This window comes from Euleptes europaea, chromosome 2 (genome assembly GCF_029931775.1).
Source record: "Euleptes europaea isolate rEulEur1 chromosome 2, rEulEur1.hap1, whole genome shotgun sequence".
Lineage (NCBI taxonomy): Eukaryota > Metazoa > Chordata > Lepidosauria > Squamata > Sphaerodactylidae > Euleptes > Euleptes europaea.
Genome location: NC_079313.1, coordinates 119,814,238 through 119,839,091, shown reverse-complemented (window position 1 = coordinate 119,839,091; position 24,854 = coordinate 119,814,238). Strand labels below are relative to the sequence as shown.

The window sequence follows — 24,854 nt, the reverse complement described above, 5'->3', positions numbered from 1 at the left end:
TGTGGCCCATTGTCAACCAACGCAAACCACGTCTTGCCTGTGGGACGCTTCAAGCTACACTGAATTTTTGAAGTTCACAAATATTCCTCCTCCACATTAAAAAGGGGCTGAATGGCTGTGGACACAAGTAGAAGCTCTGTGCAACAAGAAAAAGTAGTATCACCAGTTCTACAAACATTCACATGCACACCATAAGTACCTTCCAGGAGGATGACCTATTTTTTTTGTTGTGATAATGGGGAAGAATTCAGTAAACCTATTATAAAACCACATTGATGAGAAAAGATGGTTAAAAGTGTTTGGTCTGTGCATTCATGAAACCTCTACAGGAGGGGGCAGAGTCCTTGCCTCTTTCAAAACTCAGAAAAACTTTCAAGCCCCTACTGCTTCTTCTATGTAGTTCAGAAAACAAGAGAAAAACTACCATACTCTATTCTAGGAGCTAGATCCAACCAGCTTTTCCACTGGTGAAAAAGGGAGGAGGGGGGTCCTCTTTGACCACAAAAAAGTCTATGCTAAGGGTAATGGGACCCACTCAGATAAAAACCATACAGGGTGGGACCGTAAGCAATGAGAGGAAGGATTGAGTGAAAAAAGTTGGCTGGATCCAACTCAAGCAGTTCTAATACACATACTTATAGTAACACAAATGTATTATAAAAAATGTTCCATGGCAAACTGTGTCTTTTTATGCAGCTATGATTGAAAACAGGCTGTGGAAAGATTCCACCCTCACCCGCCCTTCTGGTCTCCCATTCCTTGGTTTTGATAATTCATTTATTGCAAGCTGCAACACCTTCTCATAAGACTGGTGGGAAAGGGGAAATTAGGAGGTACTGGCTTGCCAACAAAAAGAATATTAATCAGTAAAATTTAATAGATGCTACATTAACAAGTACAAGAGTATTAAAGAGAGAGCCAGTGTGGTGTAGTGGTTAAGAGCGGTGGCTTGGAGAGGTGAGCTATAATCTGGAGATCCGGGTTTGATTCCCCCACTCCTCAACATGAGCGGCAGATGCCAATCTGGTGAACTGTGTTGGTTTCCTCATTTCTACACATGAAGCCAGCTGTGTGGCCTTGGGCTAGTCACAGCTCTCTTAGAGCTCTCTCAGCCCTACCCACCTAACAGGGTGTCTGTTGTGGGGAGGGGAAGAGAAGGTGACTGTAAGCTGGTTTGATTCTTCCTTAAGTGGTAGAGAAAGTCGGCATATAAAAACCAACTCATCTTCTCCTTCTAAAGGCGTTTGTCTAAAGCAATTTATTTCCTATTTTTTACGGTTATTCTAGTTTTGGCAGTGATTATGGATGATGTTAGCAGATTTAAACACATACACATAGATGCTACAAACCACAAACAATAAAAAATTATTGCGCTTAAATTCTTAATATATGTCTACAAGAAGGGGACCTGCAAGGATTTGCAGGGAGCATCTTGCTTTTTCCTCACCCACTATTTCTTCTTTGCCATCCCTGAAATCCCCCACAGCATCTCCCCTTTTCCTGCTTCATTCTCTCCTTCCCACCCACCAGCCAACCTATTTTTATCTGCCCCCCAATCTTCAATTTTACCTCCTTCCCTCCCCCTGGCAGACTATACCCAGAAAACCCATTTGCATGGTAGGAAACCCGCAAGGGCTTGTATAGAGAAACTCATTTTTTCCTGTATTCCCCTCCTCACACTATTTCTTCCTTCCTTCATCCTGGCAATCCCCATATCCTCTCCTTTCCCTGCTTCCTTCGCTACTTCCCACCCACCCACCTACCTTCCTTTGATCTGCCCCTCCACATCTTCAGCTACGTTTATTATTTATTTATTTACTTAATTTATACTTCACCGTTCTCCACAATGGGAACCCAAAGCAGCTTATATCATTTTCCTCTCCTCCATTTTACCCTCACACCACCACTGTGATGTGAGGCTGAGAATGTGTAAACACCCCAAGGTCACCCGGTGAGCTTCCACAGCACAGCGGTGATTCAAACCTGGGTTTCTCAGATCCAACCAAGTCTTAAACTCTAACCACGATACAATGGTTTTCATGGGGTGGCTACTGTTGAACAGCAGCAAGCAGCCAGGCCTGGGTGAGTCATGCAAGTCAGGTGGTAGCAAGTTGGCTGGTGCTTGCTGCCATGCCATAACCAGCACCTTGAATCGAACTTGGAAACACAGTGGCAGGCAGCCAATGTGGCTGTTTTAAAATGGGCAACATAGGTTCTCAGTGACTCCCCCTGTCAACAGTGGGTCTGCCGCATTCTGGACTGGTTGTAGTTTCCAGGTTCTCTTCAAGGGAAGCCCCATGTAGGACGTGTTGCAGTAATCCGACTGTTAAGTTACAGAAGCATGGATCAGTATGGCCAGGCCAGCTGAGTCTAGGTAACAAGAGAGCATGCTTTATCTGTCATTTCATCGATTGACTACTTAAATAATAAAAAGATTAAGCAATAAAGATAAAAAGGAAAACCTAAGTATACCAACCAATGGGGGAGTAACCCTCTTTTAAAAGTCAAGTCTGCAGGAGAGGAGAAACTTGAAGTAGTAATTTCCACTAAAGAGTGAACCAAATGAAAACTATGAATATGTTGCTCTGATTGACCTGGCAATGTTAGTCTCTACAAGATTTTAGAAGATTTATATTTCTGTGCTTCCCTCTGCTACTTTATTGCCAACTCCCAGGAAATTACAAAATTCCAAAGAATTTGTTCACAAACAGGCTGGAAACTGGCTATTGTTTTTGAGATGCTCTAACCTAGCTACTGCCTAGGGCTCATTTTAATGATTGGAATGCTCACAAACATTCTAGCTGTTGAAGAGAAATGTCAGCTGTTGAGCAGTAGCTATCAGTATAGATACTGTAAAGAAAGAAGTTTGACTGTTCTCTGAGAAAACCACATAATAGATAGGACAGGTTCTAATGCTGATGTCTGTAAGGTGACATAGCCAAAGAAGTGTTAGGGAAGTACAAAGTTGCTGAATGAGTGGAGACAGAGCAGTGGAATGAAATGTAGGCGTCTGAAGGAAGGTGGGGGAGGGAATCAAAAGAGTCTAAGGAAAAAGGCATCAAAGACATGGGCAACATAGTCTCTGTTGGAAAGCAAGGATGCAGGGAATTCTATACCTGGGAATTAAGGATCATAACCCTGTGGTTTGACATCGACAATTAAGAATGGATGTCACCTGCCCAATATCAAATAGTCTATGCTGTGGTTTTGAATTTTTATAACACAGATGTTTATTCCCCATCCCTTGCCTCCCCTTTGCTGCTCCTAAGAAGAGAGTAGGAAGCTAATTTCATCTTGGCCAAGGTGAGGGAAGCCCCACTCCAAAGACAAAAAAATCAGTTATTGCCGAGTCTAAGCTTGGGGGTGTATTTTGGGGGAGGGGCAATTCCCCACCACCACAAATGGCTGCCACAACCCTTGAAGTAGCATTAATGGCAGCTGGAATACTAGGAATGGACGAAGACCTGGATCATCACAGATTTCCCCAATTTCTTCATCCTGCTGCTACAAATCTGAGAGCAAATTCCACCGCTGAATTTGAATATATGGCACTTAATTCTTTTTTCTATATCAGCACATTGCTCATAATTTAACTATTACTGCTGCTAGGTACTATTCCTTGGATTTTGTGATGGGTTTAAAAAAGAAACACTTTGGGAATCAATCTGAGCTGAAAAGCAATGTATAAATGTTGTAAATTCCCACAGACTACCATATGGTAAATACCCAGAGTCAGACTGAATAAGTTCGCAGAGGTAGAAGAGCACCCTCCGCCCACATTCCTGGTTTTTGGAACCTTCTGCTCAATAAGCCTCAAGTTTTACACTTTCCATGGAATAATCCAGTTATAGCCCAGCAGCTTTTCCTACGGGCATTTGTTTTTTTAATTAGCACCTCATGTAATATTGTTCACACAACTGGTTATAAAAGTGCACTCTATTAAATTACTTTACAGAGACCCTTTGAGCACTATAAGCTTAACAGAGGAGTTAAAGAGCATGACAGCCAGAAGGGAGGAGAAAAATAAGATATGTCTGTTTTACAGGAGTGAAACCATTACGAACGTACATCCTACTCCAGTGGTTTTCAAACGCTGATCTACATATGGACTAATGCCATGTTCCAATGGGCACTGAGAAGTATGCTGCAAGAAGGACAGCTGCATCTTGCTGCTGCTTGGTGGGAAGCTTAAGCCTCTTCCTCCAACAGCAAGCAGAACTCCACCCTTCCTGCAGCAGAAGGCATAATCTGCCTGCAAGTAAGAAAGCCCCTCCCACACAGCAGGGACAAGCTAAACTTGGCTCTCTGTGCGGTGCTAGTACAGCCTACAAGAGAGCCCCTCTGCCCTCCCCACCTTTCCCCACCCCCAAGCACAAGGCCAGATGGCAGGCTGTGCTGTGTTCTGGAAGAGGAGAGAGCATTGTACTAGCCATGCTCAGCCCTTCCAGTTCCGGATGGGGAGAGGCTGTCCATGTGGCAGCAAAAACATGCCCTGAGTAACTGCTTCTGTAGTAACTGAGTAACTGCTTCTGTAGAAACATGTTCCAAGATATTACTCCAATATCATTGTTACTGCAGGAACAAATGACGTCCGTGTTGGCACTTTGGAAAATTAAGTGGGATTCTAATACCCTGGAAGTGTTTTGTTTGGCAAGTTACTTGCTCTAAAGAATTTTTTTGCAAAGTTTATATTTATTTGTATATAAATTTGCCGGAAATACCTTCCAGTCTAATTGAATTACCAGAGATCCGTTCACAAGCTTTTCTACTACAGAAGGTAGCAAAAGCATAAGAGTGAAAGAGGAGCAACATGAGACACTAGCAGGGAACAGAGCTAATCCATATTAATGATTATGAACAACAGAATGAAGATTATTTCTCTAATGTCCTTCTCTAAAGCATGTAGAGGCAGAGATCCACATTCTTGGAAAGAGATTAACCCTATGCTTAAAGAACATGATGGAACTCAATATGGGCTGCATACCCGAGATCACCTGATGTGGAAAAGTTAAACTTTAATACATTCTAGACATCCTTTTGTACTCAAGATGAAAACTGTATTCCCAAGTTTCTAGGTTCAGGACCCACTGTGGACTTGAACTCTGATTTGAGGAACAGAATGTTCTCTGTAGTTCACATGTGGGTGAAAAGTAGCACATACATTGAGCAACTTGAAAAGGATCAGCATGTAGGACTTCAAAATGTGATTTCTGAATATAACTTGAATATTTTAAATTAGCCATCTGTCCATCACCAAAATTAGCCATCCAGCCATCTCTGGTTGGCAGAAGAGCTTTTTCAGTCATGCATGCTAAGATTGCATAAACAAATCATAAAATGTAGTAAATAGCCAGGATATGTGACAAAAAAGGTATTTCCCTCATGCAGCGAAGAACTCTCACACTTACTTTGTTAAATAAAGGGATAGCAGCAGACCCAAATAGCTTTCGGACAGTGTACGGGATGACAGATTGAGACTTCTCTGCTTGGAGCACTTGTTTTTCCAGGAAAGAAACATGCTGTCCAACCATTTTAACAAATGCCTAGAAATGTTAGAGGAGAAAAGAACTAATGAGATGGAATCTTACTAGGTTTCAGAATTGCCGTGGTTCCATGTCCTAGTGTTACAAAGGGACACTTCTAGGTAACTGCTTCTTCCAGCAATCACAGTCCTTGTACTAGTCACAATGAATCAGTGCATAATACCTGCAATGCAGACTGGGGCTTTGCTAATCCCCATTCTGACCACTACTACTCCATACTGGAGGATGCTATCATGGGCAGCTACTATTAGCGCAGCACTGTATTTTGATAGTCTGACAGTGATGGCTTTTCACTAGTATCTTCTAAACTTTTTGGAAGAGAATAGCTGCATAGCAACTGGAATACAGCCCTACATAAAATAAGACTTCATTATGGAGGCCATATATGAAACCGTCTTGCCTTCTATCTAACCTTAATAATTGAGATTTTGTGTAGACATATGTTTATTTGCAACACGCAACCCAGAAAATGGTCAATTACAGGGTAGGCTAAGAGGCAATATTAAGAACATAAGAAGAGCCCTGTTGGATCTGACCAGAGGTCCGTTTAGTCTAGCATCCCAACCTCATAGTACTTTATCAAAGTGGAAAGTGTATAAATATGCAAATACAATACAGTGTTCTAATCTACTAAAAGAAAAATTCTAATGACTTCCTTGAAACATAATAAAAATTAGCTACAATTAGCTACATTGACTTTCTGTCTATAGTACAAATCTCATTTGCATGGCGAAAAAGCTACATCACATCACACAGTGGTTGAATTTGAAATGTAAAAACTCCTTTTTATACACTTTGCTTCTTTCACTTTCAAGTCAGTTAAATGCCAATTATTAAACCGATGATACAGATACTGAACACTGTGATAAGTATCTTGCCATGGTTTGTCCCAGAGCGAAACCTGCACTCAGCCATGTAACATATAGCTTGTTTAAATGAGGGCATTGGTCCCGTTGCCTTAAGACCTTTGTGCCGGCAGTTTTTAAAGTTCACAGCAGTTGGAATGTTAATGAATGTTTCATAACACCTCATCTGCTGAACCAACAGCTGGGGAGTTCTCATTTCTGTCTACTGAAGCCAGAGTCCTTACAGTCAAGAGTCATGAAAGTTTTGAAGATCGCAGCCAGCATTTACCTCTATTTTCTTTTTTTTCCTGCTGAATTTTGATTTTGGGCATAAATTTATAAAAACACTAATTTTCTGAAAGTCTGTAAGTTCTGTACTTATGTCTCACTGACATTTGAACAGCCACTGCAAGTTCTCTAAAAGGTTATCCAAAGCTTACTTTAATTTTGTAGATAGATATATAGCCCCAAGCTGAATACAGCATGCCTACCCATCCGTGGACAAGGAGACTGATTTTTTTTTCTTTTTTACATCAAGATCAGAGCTGGGGAAAAGTATTTTAAAATCCTATGTGCTAGCCAGCAGAAACCTAGAGAATATCTTCAAATGTCTACAAGCTCATACAGCCAGATTTCTCGTGTTATTCCAGCTCTGATTGAGGAATAAAATGGGCCATGAAACCTTAGTCATTATTTTTGTGATCTCATGATCATTATCTATTTTCTGATCAGGAGTGCTGGCCAGTAGCAAGACTTGATGGTCTAGAATCTCCCCTCTCTACTCCAGAGCCATTTCCAATCCCAGGAGTTTATTCTCAGGTCGGTCAAGGAATCTGTGCATACTAATAGCCACACTGGTCAAGTGGTTGTAGAGGGAAGAGGCCCTTCTTTGTCTCTAGCATGAGCAGTAAAGAAAGAAAGGAGCCATTTCACCCTCTTCCCCCTCTCCACTTCAGCTGCCCAACTGGTGCAGCTATTAGTACACACAAATCCCTGAACTCAGGGAATTAAATTTCCCAGGATCAGAAGTGGCTCTAGGGGGAGGGAAGGGTGGGCAAGATCCCACAGTCCCTGCATCCATGGATTGTAGGATCCAACCCACTGGATCAAATCCTCCATACAAATTCTGCACAATCTTCTGCACAAAAAATACTTAATGTAAATAGCAAACCTCTAGCTTATCCACCTTCATATAGATATTGTTCATATCTATCATCTTGGCTTTAATGAGCGGAATTGCCTCATCCAGGAGCTGGGATGTGTCGCTTCTAATCTGTGTAGACAAGGGGGGGGGGGAACTGCATCAGAAAACATTCAGTAAATTCCAGAATACCTCTGACTCAATTGTTTAGAAACACAAGTACTGCTGTTGTTTTATTTATATCACATTACTTTCTTTAGAATGTTTAGAGCAGCTTACCTGGATCTCCCAATCGTCTCCCATCCACGCAAACATTCATCAATTCTTATTTAGCTTCAACTACATTAAGTGCTCCCTTATCTCCCACTGTGTCCAAGTCTGCCTTATGTATGCAACAGGCCCTAGGCCACAGCTACTATGCCCCGAGGTCCAATGTGTACTGCTTTCCCTTGGCCTCAGGTTTGTGTGTATGGGGGTGGGGCGTTTATGCAGCATCCTGTTTCACATCCTTGAGAGCCAGCGTGGTGTAATGGTTAAGAGCAGTGGATTCTAATCTGGAGAACCGGGTTTGATTCCCCACTCCTCCACATGAGCAGTGGACTCTAGTCTAGTGAACCGGGTTGGTTTCCCACTCGTACACATAAAGCCAGCTGGGAGACCTTGGGCTAGTCACAGCTCTCTTAGAGCTCTCTCAGCCTCACCTACCTCACAGGGTGTCTGTTGTGGGGAAGGGAAGGTGATTGTAAGCCGGTTTGATTCTCCCTTAAGTGGTAGAGAAAGTTGGCATATAAAAACCAAGTCGTCTTCTTCATCATCCTCAGCCAGCATGGTGTAGTGGTTAAGAGCACTGGTTTGGAGCGGTGGACTCTGATCTGGAGAACCGGGTTTGATTCCCCACTCCTCCACATGAGTGGCAGAGGCTAATCTGGTGAACTGTATTTGTTTCCCCACTCCTACATATGAAGTCAGCTGGGTAGTCACACTGTCTCAGCCCCACCTACCTCACAGGGTGTCTGATTTGGGGAGGGAAAGGGAAGGTGATTGTAAGCCGGTATGAGTCTTCCTTAAGTGGTAGAGAAAGTCAGCATATAAAAACCAGCTTTTCCTCCTCCTCTCCCCTAGTTCTATACCCCCCTCTGAGATGGGAGCCCAAGGTGGTGTGTCTTCCCTGGCCTCCTCCCTCAAACCTTAGCCATGACTAGGGCATGCCCAGCAACCTCACACTACCAAGAAGCCCAATGTGAGCACGAACACATCCGGGAGAGACCAATGGTGGCCTTATAGAATCTCTTCTTAGCCATCCCCATTTCCGGCTCTGAGGGTAGAGCCACCAGACATCTGATATAAGAACATAAGAAAGGCCCTGCTGACTCAGACCAAGGCCCATCAAGTCCAGCAGTCTGTTCACACAGTGGCCAACCAGGTGCCTTTAGGAAGCCACAAACAAGAAGAGTGCAGCAGCACCATCCTGCCTGTGATTGACAAAGCCATTTGACACAAGGCTGGCTGCCTTAAAGGGCCAGTCACCATTGACCAGCTGGGTAGCATGTGGCTCTTTAAAGAATGTATCTGTTGCCCTAGTGGGCCTAGTGCCAGAGGTTAACAAAGAGAAGGGGATCTGGAGTTGTCCACACCACAACCTGACAATATGTTCAGTAGCAAAAGCACCCCACAGAACAGAAATACAGGAAATGTTTAAACAGCCTATACTTTTTGTATGGCTTTCCTTAGCTTATGTCATATACGACATATCCTCAAAGTGGCCCAATGAATAATGTGTAAGACTAAAAAAAAACTCATAAAATTTTACACCATTAAAAGCTGAGCCAGGAAAGACTACCAGTCTCCATTTTACATTATATCACACTAACCCAGATAGTTGGTTGTGCTGTACAGTATTTCAAATTATTGGCTGGATGACAATGTAACTGAGTAGGGCCAGAAACTGACCCTGAATTTAACAAAGATAAGCAAGTGAAGGTTGCTTGTTAATCTTGAAAGTGGAGAAAGAAGAAACCCAAAAAGTCATTCAGAGAGCTAAGTATATTTAGTGCAAATGCAATCTGCACATGCAGACAAAACAAGATATTAATCAACTGAATTACACTGAAAGCAAATTATAACCGCAACAATGACAAAGCAACCATCTTCATCTGAATGCAGAAGATAAACAACGGGACAAGACATATAGAGCTGATTTTTTAAGCCATACAACAGCAGATTTATTTTAAAGCATACTGAAGACCCATACCAGCAAAGGTGCCGAAAAGGAATCAGCACTTGATAATCAATGCAAATGCTTAGTTTGGCATGGCAAAATTGTCAGCCAAAGCCTGTCCCTTTCTCTCTGTGAAACTTAAAGCAAGGTAAACATTTGATTATTTTTGCCTTGATGTATGCAGTTTTCTCACCAGCTAAGAAAGATTTTGGAGACACTGATCACGGGCCTCTGTCTCCCTAAGCAAGAAACCCAGGCTGCATAATACTCCCCACTCCCTTCCCTAACATGCCTATTAAGGAAGAAATGTGTAACAAATCTTTTATTTCTGTAAGGATGAGATAGAAACATAAGAAAGGCCCTGCTGACTCAGACCAAGGCCCATCAGGTCCAGCAGTCTGTTCGCACAGTGGCCAACCAGGTGCCTCTAGGAAGCCACTAACAAGACGACTGCAGCAGCACCATCCTGCCTGTGTTCCTCTGCACCCAATATAATAGGCATGCTCCTCTGATACTAGAGAGAATAGGTATGCAGCATGACTAGTATCCATTCTAACTAATAGCCATGAATACCCCTTTCCTCCATGAATATGTCCACTCCCCTCTTAAAGCCCTCCAAGCTGGCAGCCATCACCACATCCTGGGGCACAATTTAACTATGTGTTGTGTGAAAAAATACTTCCTTTTATCTGTTTTGAATCTCTCACCCTCCAGCTGTAGCAGATGACCCCGCGTTCTAGTATTATGGGAGAGGGAGAAAAACTTCTCCCTGTCCACTCTCTCCAAACCATGCATAATTTTATAGATCTCTATCATGTCTCCCCTTAGCCGCCTTCTTTCCAAGCTAAACAGCCCTAAGTGTCTTAACCGTTCCTCATAGGACAGATGCTCTAGTGCCCTAATCATTTTGGTTGCTCTTTTCTGCACCTTCTCAAGCTCTGTAATATCCTTTTTTAGGTGTGGTGACCAGAACTGTACACAGTATTCCAAGTGTGGTCTCACCATAGATTTGTACAAAGGCAGTATGATATCAGCAGAAAGGCCAAAGAGCACATGCCCCTGGCATTTGTGGAGAGAAGGTAAAATGGGAAAGGGCCCAATAATTATTCTAGCCTTCCAGCTTTACTATTTTGATGGAGTGGCTCAAGTCAACAACTGTCAATAGGAAAAACCAGTTGTTCCATTAAAACTCTAAGCTGCATAGCCTAATAAGAAAATAAAAGATTCAAACTAAGTTAAACTTCACACTGATTAAATTTAACAAAAATACTCCCATGAAGCACAAAGCACGCAGAGTAAAAATGGAAAACTATAGAATGTCAGGAGTGGCAAAGACTGCTGTTCCAAAACAGTTCACTCCTGAATGGAACAACAGTATCCTTATGGGTGTAAAGGAAAAGCACAAAATTTACCATCAAAAACACTATTTAGAAATCTGTCAGCATTTAATTCAGTAAATTGAGTGCCAAGGTGAAAGGCTAGATTAACCCAAACATGGTAATTCAAGATCCAATTTTGCTCATTTGGGGTTTAGAACAAAATGTTCTTCACTGTATGACGTTTCAGAGGATACAGTTCACCTGGCAAACACTTTTAGGCAAACTCTAAATTGTGCTAGTTAATCTTGCACGACAGCTGCTATCTTGGACAAAACTTTAAGGAATGACTCGTGGCCCTGGAGAACTATACGCACCTACAAAATCCTTCTTTCCATGCAATACTAAAGGCAGAAGAGTCCTGCCCCATTTTGAACCTGTCAGCTGTGCTTTGTTCTTCTAAAATGCAAGCATGTCATTCCAGAACTGAACATTCAAATGAATGCTTAGTTTGCATTCAGTTGGTATACCTATGCCCATTTTCCACCACCACCCCCTCTTGCCCCAAAAGCAGCAGAAGGATACTTAGTACAGCTAAGGTGTAAGTCCATTCTTTCATTTCAGTATGTCTCAGTTCAAAACTAACCATGATGAAATAGAGATGGCTGCTGCGAAAAAATGGCAGCCACTTTTTTAGTCCCCTCCCCTTCCTGTAACATCTGCTAGAGTTTGTCCATAACCTCTTTGGGTATTTTCCCATCTTCTCATCCCTCATCATTTGCTGCCACTGCCAGGAGGACAGAGAAATGCCCAGTGCTGTGACATCAAAGCACAGGTAAGTTGTAATGTATTTTACAAAAGGGGGAAATTGACTCATGACTGCTTATGTATATCATAATGTTGCATTTCAAACTAATTGTCTCAATATTCATCTTCCAAATCAGCTGAACACGAACAACTGCAACCCTGCACTAATGCAGATTCAATGCACAAAAGTTTAGACATACAGATGCCACCAGAAAATGTTCAACCAAGCAGTGACAATACTGAACAAGGTTTTTTAAACGCCCTTCTAAGGAGTTAAGAGGTTAAGAAGAAATTAAAAAGAGTTATGTAGCAAACAGATGAATGTACAGATTCACAATGGGTCTATACAAAGTGCACCCATGCCATACTCATGGAAAATTAGCACTGTGACAAACTAAAGGCAAGGAAAATATCCAAATAATACTTCCATCTTACCTCTCTGGAAATATCAGTCAGCAAAAATAAAAGTTAGGAATCCCAAGGAGCAATAAATCTGCATGGCAGCTGAGAACATATGAGACTCTACAAAGAGACTATCAAGGAGATTACCATAGATCCATCAGGAAAGACAGCACTTTAGATTCTAATGAAAATATACTGCAATACTGCACACTATTGCTAAAACATAGGCACTGCAGACAATTCGGCAACCAATAGCTGCATTCATAAATGACAAATCCAGACGTTTCCTCCTAAACCACAGGGCAATCTGAGATCTCACATACTCACCAGCAGGAGAACAAGACACACATTTCAACAGAACTGAAGTTTTTGATAGACAGGTTATGTTAGAAAAGGAGAACTACTTCATTTAAAAGTTTATTTGCAGCTGCCAATATTTAAGTAATATGTCTAAAAAGGTAGAATGGTTGGCCTAAAATCTGATATTGTTAGCAGTTTCAACTTGGGTATATCTTCAGGGGGAGACAGGGACAATGCCAGACCCCCCACTCTCCTGCTTGGCACCTCACGGCAGGCATCAAACCTACCCTTCCCAATGGAGCTGTGGATGCATCCTGCAAAGATGCACATGGCATCCATCTGATCACTAACACCTGGCCCTTTTACAGCCTACACTTTGACTACCAACTGTTTGACAGCTCCACCCAAGGGGTGGGAAAGAGGAGCAGAATGGGAGAGACTGCACCAAGGTCACTATTATTTATTTATTTTATTTATTTGTTGGATTTTTAACCCACCCTTTCCTGCACACTATTGCTAAAACATAGACACTGCAGACAATTCAGCAACCAATAGCTGCATTCATAAATGACTATTTATTTATTTATTTGATTTTTTAACCCACCCTTTCCTGACCAAGATCAGGCACAGGGTGGCTTACAGCTGAGCACTATAACATTCCATAACATTCAATAAAATACAAATACCATATCATAATGATAAAATTCCCTTTAAAAACTCCTGTCATAAAACTTCATAATTTAGCAGACTAGTTCCTTTATAGGGCTTCTGGGTAGAAGGAGGCCACTGGGCATGCCCCAGACCTGGTTAGGGTCTTTAGAAGCCTTGAGGGAGGAGAACATACCATCTCTGGCTCCCAGGTCAAGAGGCCATAGAGCAGGGAGAAGGAAGTGGAACAGGGTGATGCTCAATCCCCGCTGTTGTCTGCCTGCAGCCAAGGGAAGGCACTTCAGCCAAATCAGATCCTGGTGCATTACAGCCGGGTCCTGGGTCTCAAAAGATACCCAAAGAATAAATGGGAGAAGAATGAAATCTAAAAATATAACTGTAAACTCAACTGCAGTTTAAGCCTGCTGAGTATGCTGTGGTAGAGCAATAGAATGTACTGAAATCTACAGAACAGGTGCTTATTTCCATGACCATCTACTGCCAAAAGAAACAATATTCAACGGCCATATTTATAAATAGGTCAATATGTTGGGAAATATGCCATCACAAAACCTCAACAAAAAAAAAAACCCCTCACTGCTGAGTTTTCCTGCACATCTAGTATTAATCTAATATGCAACATCTGTCTTCTGTGTTAAACATGAAGGCACATATAAATGCCTTCTCTAAGCAGCCTAATACATGATTCTATGGAAATGTTAATTTCATATTATGCATCCCCAAAAAAGTGAGGTTTGACTCATGAAAGCTTATGCTGAAATGAACTTGATTGCCACTCAATTGCTCTTTAACTTAGACAAATGTTGATGTACAGAGTTACACAGAACCACCACTGAACACAGACTTTTAGGAACCCTTTGGATGATGTGACAGTACAACAAGATGAGATGGCATCCCCTATACAGGATGCGGGGCACAGTGGAAAGTTCTACTAATAATCTCAACAACATCGGAGTTTATTTATTTAAATATCTTAACCCACTTTTCTCCCCAGTGTGGACCCCAAGCAGCTTACTTCATTCTCGCAATTGTATCCTCACAACCATGTGAAGTAGTGTTGGATGAGAGTAAGAGACTGGCTGAAGGTCACCCAGCGAACTTCCACAGCAGAGTAGAAATTCTAACCTAAGTCTCCCAGATCTTAGCCCAACATTCCAACCGCTACACCACAGAGCGGCTTGGATCCTACATTCTTATCAGCAAAACATTTCTCTGGGAACAGAACTTTCCTGACTCTCCCCTTTTGCTACAGCCTGCTATACCGCCCAGGTTCAAGGGACTCCCCAGGAAAAATGCCGGGTACCTTGTGTGGGGGGTGGTCTACAATGGGAAGAGGAAATCAGCTGCCTCTTTGTTCTTGGCAGGGAGAGGGGGAATGCTGCTATACCGCCCGGGTTCAAGGGACTCCCCAGGAAAAATGCTGGGTACCATGTATGTGGGGTGGTCTACAATGGGAAGAGGAAATCAGCTGCCTCTTTGTTCTTGGCAGGGAGAGGGGGAATGCTACTCTCGTTCCTACCCACATTGTGCATCCCTTTGCAGCAGCGACTGCTGCAGCAGAGGTATGTGTGTGTGAGTGTATAGGGTAGCAATGGCAAACCCAGCTACACCGTTCCATTTCTGTTTCTTGTTACTGCAGTGTTTTCTCAAAAGCACCACCTGCCTGCCAATCCGTTGATATACCAACATACCATCAATAAAAAAATTCTTAACAAAAAAAATTAAGAACGAATGAGCACTCGGGAGATGTACGAGCATTCCAGGCAATGGCAGACATGTTCCAGGGTTTCCCCGAAAGGAAAATGGGAGGAGTAGGAGGGGAAAGTGGAATGGGCGAGTGTTGGAAGGTAGGGGAGTTGACCGCGCGCTAAATGCACCAGCAAGCACTCACAATTTCTGCTATTCTTTATACTTTTGGGGCAAAACTGGGATTGGAAAACCAGGGGAAGTCTCACAGCAGAAGTGGGTTGGACCCGCAGGCAGGAGATGACTATGCATCATGACAACAGAAATTCACTACATTTGCAGGAGAATCACAAGACAAAACAGCCATGCGTTTTCGACCATGGTTAGTCTTATTTATCTCACACCCGTAAACCCTTATTTATTTAAAAGATGTATACCTCACCTCTCAGCCACAGACCTCTAAGGGCATATATCTACAAATATGATAAATGTATTAAGAAACTAGTAGAGGTGACAGTGTCGTGCATTATAACCTAGCTACAATATAATCTAGTACCATGCTAGAATTATAAGAATACAAATGCTTGCTTCTTTAGATCAAGTTGTACGGCCTTAAAAAGAAAATCTGATGTGATTAATTTTCTTTTATAAATGTAACAAGGGTCTTTCCCAAAGTGATGTTCCTTTTTCAGTTCAGCCTCTTTGCCAAAAGGCTGTTAATATTTAAAATTAAGATTCTTCATGTATCACAAAAATTAATATATACAAATTTATCCATATAAAAAAATCACTGAGTCTAATCGTTGCGTTAAACAACCCTGAAGAGCAGGTTGTTGAAGAGCGTTAAGCAGATTCCTGTGGCATGTTTTATTGACTCAGTAATTGAAACAATGCCTCCATGTTTTTTTAATGGCAACAAAGATAAATTTGGTTTATATTTATGTGCAAGAGTTCAAGTGAATCTGAAGATGACATGAAATTTTATCAGATTCAGATACAGTTTCATATGCTGCTGGGAGGAACCCGTCAATTCCATTTCAGGTACTTAGCACTGCAAAGCACAAATTCAGCAGACTAAGCACAGCATTTTGATGCTGTCAGATAAGGTCAATAATCTGTATACAACCTAATTATTCACAGTCACATCAGGTTGCAGAATAATGTTTTCACAGCTAAAGCAAAGATGAGGCAAGCAAGTAAGCAGTGTTTGCTACAAAACAGATTTGTGGAGACAAATATTTTCAGAGAGATCTGAAAGTTTACCGGACCGGGCCAAGCGATTTTGAACATTTAAACAGTTATAACGCCAACATAATGTACCCTGCTTAAAGATTAAGTACAGCCAAAAGTATGAATGAAAATCACTCTATAAGTAATTCAAAAAGAAATTGACAGTATTTCTTCAACTGCTTTTAAACTTTCAAAATACTTCAGTACCACAAACTTCGCATGAAACGTTTATTACTCAAAACTGAAACACATGCCATTATAACAGCTTAAATTTATACCTTGCTGGTCTTCCCAAGAGGACCCATAGAAGAATACAACTTCATTGTTAGGGCTGCCATGTCCCTCTTCGCCACTGGTGGGAGGTTTTGGGGGTGGAGCCTGAGGAGAGTGGGTTTGGGGAGGGGAGGGACTTCAATGCCATAGAATCCAATTGCCAAAGCAGCCATTTTCTCCAGGTGAACTGATCTCTATCGGCTGGTGTACCACTTTCCCATGCTAATTTCCAAACCTATTTGGTATAGGCACGGAGGTGCCTTCATTTTTGTCTTGCTTAGTACCTGGAGGTTGGCAACCCTAATCATTGTCCTTTCCTCCATTTAATCCTCACAATATCACCCCTATGAAGCAGGTTGGGCTGAGAGAATACGGCTGGACCAAGGCTAACCAGCATGTTTCTATGCAGAGTGAGGACTCAAACCTGGGTCTCCCAGGTCCTAGTTTATACTTTAAACACTACTCCACACTGATCACAATAAATCTCTGGGGGCCTTGACCGAAATGTAGGTATTTGAGACTGCTCATCAAAGTACAGGAAAAGCTTTGTTATCAGGCACTTGGTTATCCAGAAAGTTCTGTTAACAGCCATCACCGAAGGAGTAAGCTTTTCAGCCACAATACCATTGCATCTTTTGGCACATGCACACTCCACTCCCACCTTTTCGGCTGGCCAGCTTGATGAAATGGTACAAAAAGATGTTTTGGTAAAGGGACAGGGACTGTGGGCTATACTACTGTGTACTGCGTTGCTGCAAGTAGGCTCCTACTGTGTAATTTCTGCATTGTTTAACGAGTTGTGTTTAAACTGTTATGCTTTGTTTCAGCTGTTTCAAATGTCTGCTTGTTTTCAGATTTCTGCAATCCAAATCATATTGCATTGTTTATTGGATGCCCCATTGTGTTGATTTGTGTTGACTTAAAACTGTGTAATCAGCCTTAGATTTAAGTGAGAAAGGCAGACTATTAAAAAAATGTAAATAAATAAACAAACTGCTGGGCTTCCAACAGTTGGCACTGCCAGCTGACATTCTCTCCTGTGTTCCCCCTCAGCCTGCCTCAAGCTCTCAGGAGCCAGCTCAGCCCAAAGGCTACCGGGCAGTCAGGCTGCTTGTCTGCCTACAGTGTAGAATGGCTCCATGGCTTAGGCACGAGAACCATCACTATGACGCTCCCATTGGGGTGGGATTTGGCCAATGTGGATTCTTCTGAGTAGGGGGCTGACGAAACAATAAGCTTATGTATCTGGCATGTTTGATTAACTGTCAACTCCCATTCCCGATAAGTACCAATAATAAAACTTTTACTGTGAATCAAATAAAGAACGGTGAAATGGGCACACAAACACACTGCTTTCTACAGCTCTTTCAGATGGTCCATGGAATCTGTGGATCCCCAAGAATGCTGGCTTGTAATTAAATCCCTCAAAACAGATTTAATCAGTGCAACCCTATATAGTTTTACACTTCTAAATCCACTGAAGTCAATGGGGACCTTGAGAGGTATAACTCTGCTTAGGATTGCACTGTATCTCTCAAAGTTATATAAATAACACTGAAAACCATGCCAAAAAGCATTTCAAACAGTGGGCGGGTTAAAAAGGAAGCATAGACTTGTTACCAGTTTGTAATCTGTAGGGAAAAATTATGATATAATTTTACGATATAATACTGTCTCCAGCCCCATGGATATAAGAATTTTAAAAACCTATTTGCCATTGCGAAATTATAGAGATAGTGGAATCAAAACGCCCACTAAGTATGCTAAAGTTAGCTTGCACAGCAGTTAAATAAAAACATAACTTACTGTTTCAACAAGGAGTTCATGCTACAAAAATATTCAGTACTTTCCTTGGAAAGAGACATTACAGCACCGTCTCCCAGTCCGAGTTGATGCATTCCATCGTTTCCTCATCATGTATTTGTATAGAACTTCCTAAGAGTACTAGTGCTACATTCCACTTAAATTGCCATATGTAGCAGTGATGAAGGATGTGCCTTATATTAAACTTTTTGTGTGTGTTTTTTAAACAAATGAGTCTACACATGTGGTATGGAGAGGAGAACACTATTATCAATAACACTGTTCAACCTCAATCCTGTATCTCAGATACCAACCGGAAAGAAGCCAAATATACATGACATGAGAGAACTGAACCTTGTGAGAATGTGCTTTACAATCCTTCAGATAACGAGGACAAGCTCTCTAAGTAAGAAAATTCTCCTGAAAGGCTCATTGGGCTGCTATGAATTAGATAGGCTTCATCTTCTCAAGATATCCAGAGGAAGAAAACATACAGACCCCAGAAAAACCAATATCAATCTTTTTGCATTGCTTCAGGAGCCAAGAAACCCATTAGAGGATCCAGGATCCTGAGGGCATATGGTGTTGTGTGCACATGCATGGGGGCCTACGTGTGGAGCACATGAAATTTACAAGCAGAGAGCACAAGCCAAGGCCCTTAAGTATTAGTACACCATAGTGCCACCTTGTGGCTCAACCATCACTGCTCTCTGCAATAAAAAACTATTTCAGGGAAAGTAGTTATCAAGATGGCTGCCTCAGGAAGTAAGAGAATGTGTGTGTGTGTTCGTGTTCACTCCCTCTCCCCACCACGGCTGGCTGCTGCCTTGCCTGAGCTGCATGGTTTCTAAATCACTCACAAGATGGCCTCCACAGGAGCCAGAGCGTGAGTGAGAGCACACACACACAGTCATAGTCTCTAAGGTATACAGGAACTGAGCAAACACATACCATATCAGTCATGCCACAGAACTCATCCAGTCTTGTTAACATCTCTTCTATGCTTTCTTCTACTTCCTGTACCTGAAAAAACAACAACCCAGAGATAATATAAAGTACTTGCATCTGTGAAATGGAGAGCAGAAACTACCTTCTAAAAACAAACATTAATGCAATAAGGTTAAATCAAAATACTTTTCAAATGAAAATTTAATTATGATGTACATGTTTAGATTTTTAATGTGCTCTGTATCCAATGGATTGATACTAAACAGCAAAGAATTATGTAATAAGTAATAAAGGGAAAACACGAACTTTTTTCCAAGAAACATGTTAAGGTTTGCAAACCTAATAGCCTTCAAGGTTTAAATCTCTCCATGAAATCCCTCATACGTAAGATGTGTCTAATTTTGTACATTCCCCGTGATGCAGCAATTATCATGTCTATGGACAGTCCATGCATAATTCACATGACTTACAAAAATGGGAAACCACATTTAAGTTAATCATATTAACTATTTAAGGACCAGAATATGTTTCAGAAGGATTACTGGACTTCAGAAAAGTGATACTAGAGAGCAATTTTTAAAAACATAAATTTCAGTTGGGCTTTACAAAAAAATGATTTTTACTTAAAGTGGTGAGGCACAAAGAGGGAGGAACAGGCAGAAAGGCTGTTTTATTTGCAAGTTCAAACTTTCTTCTCCTGTGTACTGATTAAACTTTAGAACAACAGCATATTTTATGGAATAGTTACATTTTGTTCAAATTTGCTCTTCAGAAGACAACTTCATACTGTTAATGGGATCAGGTGTCCCTGGGTACTCAAGAATATTAAGAGTCTGGAGTGAATTCAAGAAAAGAAAGACAGTCCAAGTACAACTCACTTTCTCTATTGATCTTTGTGTCTTATTGCTCGGGCAGACATTCCCTATTATATATAATATACAAGCACAGGTACAAAATTGCAGATCAAGGTTCTCCGAGAGCTACTGCAACATGTTTCCAAGGTTTGTATAAGATACAATAGTAGACTTTTAAAAAGAGAAAAAAATATTTGCAGATTCGGCTTAATATCAAGACAGAAACACACATAAAATTCTTTTCCCATGTGTGAATGTAGTATCAGAAATAAATATGGTGGAGACCAAGTTTAGAGCAGAGTTTAAAGAGGATTGAAAAAGTGGCAAAATGAAATGGTATTCTGTCAGAACATAACAGCCTATTGACACTGACAGCTAGAGCAGAACCACATTTTTCCAGCACATGACCAGGGGGAAAGAGGATAGTCAGAACTTAACACAATGGCGCTTACCACATAATTCCCACTAATTTCAGAGATCAATGTACAGACACACAAAAGCCCAAATTCTCAAAACAATTGTGTCTTGAGACATCCTAAAGACTAATGAATATACTGTCACACAAACATCTGTGACCACTTTGTCAGAGGGGGTTTGTCACTTTGTCACTTTGGGTGCAGCAGACTTTCCAGCTAGAAAAAGTCTGCAAAGTCATTTAACGACTCATGAAACACACTTCCTATTGTGAGTGAAAAATAATCTGCCAAAGCAGTTTTCAGGGACAAGCAGAATCCCAAATGGTTTATGATGCCTTTTAACAAACTGTGTTTGCATGCTTTTGAATTTCACAGAACTCTTTTTCAACAAAGAATTTTTAAAAAAGAATTGTATCAGAAAAGGTCTGGTTAATCTGAAAATTCTGATAACCCATCACAGCTCGCCTGAGAAAAGATACCACAGGAATTATTGTAGTCACCAATGGAATGCCTTGGGGAAAAAATGTGGGTATAGTCTTGGGTCCTCCCCACCCTTCTTTAATCTTGTACATTTAACTGCAGCAGCAAACAAAAACTCATCCCAGATTACAGAAAATCAGAACAAAGCAAGGAACTAATGATTTAGCCAACACTTGCTAGGAAATTGTGCAGGGAATGGTGGTATATATTAGTACTACCATACCATTGCTAAAGTTTATAACCAGTACTCACAGTATGTCAATATTGCATCTTGTTTAGTTTAAAAATACATTCCAGCATCTTGCGTAGTTTGACCCCAAACTTTTTATCTATAGGTTGGATCCAACCAGCTTTTCTACTGGTGAAAAAGGGAGCTGGGGGTCCTCCTTTGACTGCCAAAAAGGCGATGCTGGAGATCATGGTGGCTGGCTGGACAAAAGCCTTGAGGGATGGCAGCTGTAGTCAGGAGTGGGATTAAGTGGGATTGAATGAAAAAGTTGGCTGGATCCAACCCTATGAGATTTAAGTAAATGAATCAGGGTGTGTCACACTGCTTTGAACAGCAGGACTAGGTGACCACTGCATCCCTTTAGTTCTTAGATTTTATCAACATAATCATTAGCATGCACATAGGAAAAAATAAATAATGACTGATCACTGGCCAAGTCTGAGCTAAAAACAAGAACTTTTTATATATATTTTTATTTTTATAACATCACATAAAACAAAACAAATACTATAAAAAATAAAAATACAAAAGAAAATACAAAAGAGTATCAATTATATAATCTTGTTAATACATTCAGAATTACAGTTATAAAATTCAAAAATACCCTTTTGACCCTCCACCCGCCATAAAAAGTGACCCATCACCAGGCTTCCGAAGAAGTGTCTAAACAGTTTAAAAATTACTTTATTAACAATAAAATTAGAAAATAAAAGTAACTAATTTCTATAACTCACTAACTAAATAAGTAAAATCCATTTTTGCCAGTTTGTCCCAATATGTGATGGCCTTTGCCCATGTTTTTTTAAATTCTCCCATGTCTTTTCCATGTAGGAATTCTGTTAATTTGGCCATCTTCATATACATCCATAATTTCTCTCTCCAGTCACGTATTGATGGTTTATTTACTTGCTTCCAAACTTTAGCAATTACAATTCTTGCAGCAGCAAAACTATATTGACAAATGACCCTATCATTTCTATCCATATTTTCTTGAGGAATTCCCAATAAACAGAATGCAGGATTTCTTTTTACTCTCTTATTAACCAAATTATTAGTTTCTCTAATAACTTTTTTTCAAAAACTTTTAATTTTTTTACATATCCACCATGCATGCATAAAAGTTCCTCTTTCCTTTCCACATTTCCAGCATAAAGCCATATCTCCTTTTTTCATTTTACTTATCATCACAGGAGTTATATACCATCTATAAAACATTTTATATAAATTCTCTCTAATTTCACTGGTTATTGTAAATTTAAATTCTTTCTTTCATAAATTTTCCCATGTTTCCAAATCAATATTATATCCTAATTCCTTTATCCATTTCACCATTACTGGTTTAATTCTTTCTTGTTCTAAATTTACTTCAATTAATAGTCTGTATATCCTTCCTATCAATCCTTATTTTCCCTTTATTAATATATTTTCCAGTTTGGATTTTGTTAGAGAATCCCAAGATATTGGAAATAGAAGGCTTCAATTTACGTTTTGGATGGCATGCATATTTGTGGTATGACAAGGAAAAGGTAAACAAAGATTTTAATATTCATATTATTAGATTAGGTTTACTCCAAATTTGGAAAAAATATAAAAGGTTTTTGGAAAATAAAACTCCGGGATGGATTAATCCAGTAGAAGCATTTATGAAGAGAGGGATACACTTAAATTTAGATATGAAAGTATATAGAGAAATTATCGAATGTAAGGAAGGAGATTGGGCTTTAAGACGTAGAGAAGAACTTAATATTAAAGATTGGTTTTTGTATTATAAATTAAAAGATGTATTTAATAAAGATAAACAAGTTGGATTTAACAAAAACAAGAACTTTTTTGAAGTTTCTTGCAGCTTCCATTTTAGTTCGAGAAAAGCTCTTCTAGTAAAGAGCTGGGTGTTGTCCAAACTTGGATGGGTTGTTGCTATGGCTGCCCATTGTTGCTATGGCTGCCAATACATTACAGTAGCAAAAGGGCTTCAATGTGGATGGTTTCCCTATGTTTTTCCTACCCCAGTTCCCTGGCAGCAGCCATTCCCCTGCTCAAGCAGAAGATTGTTCATGTTTTTTTAAAAAAAAATTGGCAACTGAATATCATTTTACCAACCTATCTTGTTCACTGAATTCCCAGCTTTCATTTTCATAATATTTAATTGCCAATTTTTTAAAAAAGCCCTCTGGTGGGCGGGGGTAGGGATGGCCAATGGAGGAGAAGGACACTGAAAATGGCACCAATGTGAGGGGGAACAGGAAAATCCAGATGTTCCCATCCACATGAATGCCACCCCAGCCTTGCTTGGCTCTTCCCCAAAAGAACACACAAAGCAAATCTGAGGAAGATCATAGGAAAGACTGAAAACTCAAGAGGTACACAGAAGTACCATGATGCTATGGGAAAGCAAGGAAAAAACCCACTTCCCAACAGCATCCAAGCTGGGGCAAAAAAAAAACCCATGTAAAATGATCCTGGTGACCTCCAATTCAAGGAGCAAGACATAAATTTGATCAACTGCCACTACAAAAAGCCAACAGGATCTGTAGTTTTAGACTTGGAGGCCTAAATGCAAGACTCTACCTATATTATCTTTCAACATGCTCTGCATGTTTTTGTACATCACCTTAAGCACATGACAGGGGTCATGACTCAGTGGTAGAGTCCCTGGCTTCTCCAAGCAACTTTCTCTGCCTGACATCATACAGAGTCACTGCAGGGCAGAGCAGACAATACTCAGCAGCACAGATCAATGGTATGACTGTATAAGAAAGCTCCATATTAACAGAAAGATGGCCAGCAAATTAATAAATAAACAAAACAGTAATAAATGCTTGAGTGACCTGTAAAAAATGTATTCTATAATAACTTTGAGCCCATCCATGATATCAAAGCACACTTCTCACATGAGAGTGCAGTTGTCTTCCACTGAGAGAACTTTATCTCATGCCTTGATGCACTGCTTATAAAATGTGGCTTTACAGGCTTATATAAATGACAAGTCATAGAGCCAGCAATTTGGAGTCAAAGGGCATATTCACATGGGAGCTTCACATAGTACTAGTTAAATGCTTTAGCACTAAATCAAACATGTGAGAAGCAGTACTCCTCAGAAGATTACAGCATTGCAAAAGACACCATGCAACATCTCTGTATGTGAGCTCATGGCATCACACTGATCAAAAGATTCTCCTATCTGCTGCATGCACCAGCAGGGATCCAACGTATGTTAGTGAGCTCATTGTGTATGTATAAAGGTAAAATGAACTGAATACACAGGAAAAGAAATTGGCAGTACATGCACGCATACACTGAAGGAAATGGTTCTGGAACTATGGGTCAAAACAGACATGACACAGATCTGTATTGGCCTATATTTTGATTGGGGGAGTCCAGGAAGGAGGAGAATGTGACCCTTCAACCACTGCTTGGTTTTTGATAATTAAAACCATACTGTTGGCACGGCTATTCGCAGTTCTAAAGGGAAAAGACACAGATTTATAAGGATGCACCTTTTTTCTCTAAACCAGTAATAGCAGCAAGGAAGACCGATTTTCATTAGTAAAATAAAACAGGAATTAAATCCCCTCTTCTCCTCCCTTGTGAACCTAGTCCAAATTATGGCTGCACATGTGCACTATTTATCTTTTACAGAGTCATGGAGATCTGTAATCTTCATTGTGGCTGTTCTGGCCCATGTGCAATCCAC

General features: G+C 40.6%; 1 protein-coding gene across 1 annotated transcript in view; it reads right to left on the bottom strand.

Moving 5' to 3' along the window:
- BCAS4 (breast carcinoma amplified sequence 4) overlaps window positions 1–24,854 on the bottom strand; it is a 63,725-nt gene that overhangs the window by 34,172 nt on the left and 4,699 nt on the right. The window contains exons 2-4 of the mRNA XM_056844883.1: window positions 19,185–19,250; window positions 7,560–7,661; window positions 5,409–5,543 (exon numbers count right to left, since the gene is read on the bottom strand). Of these exons, the coding sequence (XP_056700861.1) occupies window positions 5,409–5,543; window positions 7,560–7,661; window positions 19,185–19,250 (303 nt within the window). The remainder of the gene's footprint in view (window positions 1–5,408; window positions 5,544–7,559; window positions 7,662–19,184; window positions 19,251–24,854) is intronic.